This window comes from Penaeus japonicus, unplaced genomic scaffold (assembly GCF_977035675.1).
Source record: "Penaeus japonicus unplaced genomic scaffold, GWHDUDI00000001_assembly GWHDUDI00000033, whole genome shotgun sequence".
Classification (NCBI taxonomy): domain Eukaryota; kingdom Metazoa; phylum Arthropoda; class Malacostraca; order Decapoda; family Penaeidae; genus Penaeus; species Penaeus japonicus.
In genome coordinates this window covers 2,183,111-2,188,110 of record NW_028234435.1, presented here as the reverse complement: position 1 = coordinate 2,188,110, position 5,000 = coordinate 2,183,111, and the positions used below count along the sequence as shown (strand labels likewise).

Sequence of the window (5,000 nt, the reverse complement as noted above, 5' to 3'; positions counted from 1 at the left end):
ATTATATCTATTTAACTATATTTCCTTTGTCTCTTTTGTCTATTTTGTGTATTTATCAGTTTATCTATTTATCGACCGATCTCATTGTTTAGAATACTTATGAGGATATAATCATCAGTACTCGATGAAGGTGTAGACAAGAAACATACCGGCAGCACGGACCCCGGCTGGCTATCGGAAAAGACAATAAAAGGGTAAAAACGTGGCCTCGCACGCAAGCATTCCATTCCACTGCCGGTTCCCGGAGATTGCATCATAACGACGACAGCTCGTCACCACAACTCCACTATAACAGCACAACACATGACACGATGTCAGTGACGACGTGATGTGACTCTTGATTTGGCACATCCCTTCTCCCCACGCCCACGACACGTCGTCGTCCTTACCTGTTGTAGGCCTCGAGGGCTTCGTGCTGCCTCCCGCAAGTGTCCTGGTCCAGGGCGGCCCTGAGGGCGGTCGCCCACCCGCTGATCCGCTGGTCGAGGTTCAACTCCTCCATGAAGGTGGCGTGTGGACGGGCGGTGGAATGGACGGGTTTGTGGACGGCAGAGGAAGGCGGGATGGACTTGGTCTTGCCCGTCCTGGCCGAAGCTCCGGCGCGGAAAGTCCGACGGCAACTGGCCTCGAGCGGCGAGGACTCAAAGTCGGCTGAGTCGGTCTCCAGGTGGCGGAGGGTGGACGCGGTGGACGAGCGGGACAGTTGCCGGCGCGGCTCCCCTCTGCTCAGCCCTGCAGCCGCCGCGGACGACCTTTCTCTGACCTGCACCTGCTGCCCCGAGCGCCCTCTCCGAGCCGACCTTTGAGCCTCCGCCTCCGCCGGGGGCTCCTGCCGCAGGCGCGCCAGGAGGGCCTTGGTGTGCCTACGCAGCGCCGACTCCTGCTTGCGCGCCGCCTGCGGCTCGTCCTCCCGCGGCGAGGGCTTGCCGGGGTCCGACTGCGTGTCGAAGGAGGGCCTCCGGGTGAAGGTGAAGGCGGCGGCGCCCGTGGGGGACGACGCCGACGACTGCTTCGAGTCGTCGATAAGGACAGTTCCGGGCGCGTTGATGGACAGCGCCACCTCCTGGAAGCCGCGCCTCTTCATCCTCCCCCACGCCCACGACCAGGCTCGCACCACTGGGCCGCACCCACCATGGCTCCCGCCCGCGCCGCCGCCCACCGCTGGGGATGCTGTGGGCCGCGAAGGGCCGCCTTCAACGGGGAAAAAGTTGTTATGCCTCGCGGGCGGGCTGTGAATAGCTGCGTGGGCGTGCGCGCGGCTGATCAAAATTCCAGGTCCCGAAGCCGAGTAATCTGTGGAAATGTCTCACTAAACACACTCCGCGCTCGCTCGACGCATCTGTCGACCCGCACCTGTTCCTCACCGCAGGAAGCGACGCGATCAAACGTTTGATTTCCTCAAACGTTCAAAATCTTTCTTTCATCCAGATACACCAAAGCAACTGATACTCAAACGGTCTAGTAAACGAACTATTTCAATAAATCGACAACATATGCAGTCTAACATTGTAGCTAACGATTATTCCGTTTTTATATTTAGTCTGAACTGACATTTTTCCCTTGAAATCCTTGTTATCAGAACGGCTGCAAAGAGCCCTTCTCTCTCATTTCTCTCCCTTCCTTTTTTTCTCTTTCGCACGACCGCCACGTGGCTCCCCTCGCGACGACCTCTGAGACGACCAAGACAAAACGACCCAAGGAAGAAGCAACCACCGCTCTCGCTCCCTCCTCCTTTTCTTTCTTCTTTCCTCCCTTGATCTGTCTCTCTCTTCCTACGCCTCTCCTCTGGGCGAATCTCCGCGGGCGTCCGGGAGGAGAAACGGGGCTGTTGTCGCCCCCCCTCTCTCTCTCAGGGGCGTTGTCTCGGGCGACCTTGCTCGTGCGGCACAGTGCCTAGAGAGTGCCACGCTGGTTCTGGCTGTCGACTCTCTCTCTTTCTCCCCCCCCCTCTTCCTCCCCCCCTTCCTCTTTCCCCTCCCTCCCCCTCGCTCATCCTCTTCTCTCTCTTTCTCCCTCGCTCTCTCTCTCTCTCGCTTGCGGGCGGCCAAGAGGGAGGGTCTGACAGAAGAGAGAAGGGAGAGAGCGGCTGTGGTTGGTCCAGACAGGTGCACTGCTGGAGTCTGACTGCTGGCCGAGGCTCTCCTGACTCCCCTCGCGCCCGGCCCCAGACCTGGAATTCTGGAACGCTCCCACTACACTTCGTTCACTCGAGTGGACCGACGCGGGAAACCGATACTTTACGAGTAGGGTTTCTATTTTTATTACACTTTTTCTCCTTCTCTTCTTCTTTTTATGCGCGCCACATGGACGCCATCTAATACGTACCTTCCGAATGTCATTGCTACGAAACACAGCAACAGAAACCAGTGACACCGTTACCATGGAAGCAACGAACGAAACGCAACGAAACAAAGAGCGAAACCCGCTGGAGAAACTAATCGAGTTCGGCACAACAACGAACCTCCCGAACCTGAATCCAGCCCGGGTTTTGCTCAATGCTTCGTTCACAAAGTAGCTAAACTTCGTCTGTTTTGTTCGCATTAATTTGTCTCTTCGTCAATCGTAAATCGTTAGCTCCGTCGTTTGATGCATTCCTACCTCAGTTACGATTCCTCCGCCTTTCGCTCGCGCCGAGAGAGTGGCGGCAGATAAAGGAGGGGGGAAAAAACAGAGAAGGGAGAGGGGAGAGAGGAAGCGGGAGAGTGAGGGGGGCGGAGGAGGAGGAGGGGAGGGGGTTTACGCAGGGGCCGAATTAGGGTTTATGCGCCGAAATGACCCGCACGTTGAAGGGAATTATAATCGCGGGTTCGGGAGCGTCTTCGTGTGCATCTGGGAAGGAGGGAGGCTGAAGGGGGGGGGGGGCAGACCCAGAGAATGACAGGCAACAAGTAAGATCGCTTTTATACGAACAAACACACTCACATACATCACATACACAAACACATACACATACACATATACATACACATACACACACACGCACACACACATGAGCATACACATACACACACACACACACACACATATATATATAAATATATGTATGTATACACATATACATACATTTATATGTAGGTATATATGCATATGTATGCATGTGTATATATATATATATATATATATATATATATATATATATATATATATATATATATATATATAGATATATATATATATATATATATATCATATATATATATATATAATAAATTATATATATATAAATATAAATATACATACATCTATTCTTATATAATATATATATAAAATATATAATATATATATATATATCTATATATATATATATACCATATATAATATATATATATATATATATATATATATATATAATATAATGTATATACACACATAATGTGTTTGTGTATGTGTGTGTGTGTGTGTGTGTTGTGTGTGTATGTATATATATATATATAATATATATATATATATGATATATATATATATATATATATTATATATAATATATATATCTGTTCGGATGCTTCCTGTCTCTTTACATCTTTTTCTTTCCCCCTCCCGTCTCTTTCTCTTTTCTCTCTCTCACGAACTCTCTCTCTCTCTCTCACGAACTCTCTCTCTCTCTCTCTCTCTCTCTCTCTCTCTCTCTCTCTCTCTCTATTTAGCGATCGCATTCCAGAGATATGGTCCGTTGTTCGACTTCATCAATAGTTCGACAAACGAATAGTTGCGTAACATTGTGCTATGCAATTTTGGAGATCTTGTTGAGGATTTTAACTTCCGGTATTGGCAATTTGGCAATGTATCTCTTCTTTTTCTTTGACCTCTATCTCTCTCTTTCTCCTATTTCCTTCTTATTTCTCCTCTCCAAGTCTCTCATTCTCTCTCTCTCTCTCTCTCTCTCTCTCTGTCCTCGTTCTCAGATTATCTCTCTCTCTCTTTCTTTTTCCTCTCCCCCGCTCTCTTACTCATTTCTCTCTCTCTCTCATCCCCCTCTCTCATCATCCTCTCTTTCTCTCTTTCTCCTATTTCCTTCTTCTTTCTCCTCTCTAAATCTCTCATTTTCTCTCTCTCTCTCTCTCTCTCTCTCTCTCTCTCTCTCTCTTTGTCCTCGTTCTCAGATTATCTCTCTCTCTCTTTCTTTTTCTTCTCCCCCGCTCTCTTAATCATTTCACTCTCTCTCATCACTCTCTCTCTAATCATCCTCTCTCTCTCTCTCTCTCTCTCTCTCTCGCTCTTTCTCTCTTTTACTAAATTATTCATGAGTAATTACAACTGATTGATTGGAGCAAGGAAAATATAATTCAACTTTAGTGTCATATTAGACAAAAATAAACCATAGTTACACAAGTACAGTGTAAGATTATTAAATATTGACTGAGTTGTTGCTAGGGTTGATGAAATGGGGGCAAAGCTATTGACATGGACTGAACTTAATTGCTAATTTACTGATGCCTTGACCTCCAAGTATACCCTAGGTCAACTAGAGTTAACCTCCGAGGCTTGATTCATCTTCTTTGAGATGATATATCTACGGTTCTCACATCATCTGACTGTTAGTTTCCCTGCACCAACCAGTCAGTTGTACGGACGATCCGGAACAATAAAGCGAGAGTACACTAGAACTGGGAGTAGCGTTGGGATTCAAGGGATTCAAGTGTGCGGGAAGGGTGATGGAGGATGATGGAACAATTACATGGCCCCTCAATGGCCAAGGGTGATGTGATGGACTGGGCCTGGCGACTGTCTCTAGCAGACTGCGGTCTTGATCTAAGAGGAAAATGAGTCTCCGTGATCTGCGCTAAGTTATGGGGCTTCATTCTGCAGTTTGGTTTGATCCATCTTCTTAAAAGTAAATTTATGGCTCACCCTGTATCCCCTTTCGCGCTCTCTCTTCAGTCTTTGTGTCCCCTCTTTCTCTTTCCTTTCTCCTTTTCTTTATCCTTTCTCTCTCTCTCTCTCTCTCTCTCTCTCTCTCTCTCTCTCTCTCTCTCTCTCTCTCTCTCTCTCTCTCTCTCTCT

At 48.1% G+C, this 5,000-nt stretch overlaps 1 protein-coding gene across 1 annotated transcript in view; it reads right to left on the bottom strand.

Moving 5' to 3' along the window:
* Nucleotides 1-1,950, bottom strand: part of LOC122251746 (uncharacterized) — a 166,440-nt gene extending 164,490 nt beyond the window's left edge. Inside the window, exon 1 of the mRNA XM_086556599.1 lies at nt 390-1,950. Coding sequence (XP_086412725.1) covers nt 390-1,084 — 695 coding nt within the window. The 5' untranslated portion in view covers nt 1,085-1,950. The remainder of the gene's footprint in view (nt 1-389) is intronic.
* Between the last annotated feature and the right edge of the window lie 3,050 nt (nt 1,951-5,000).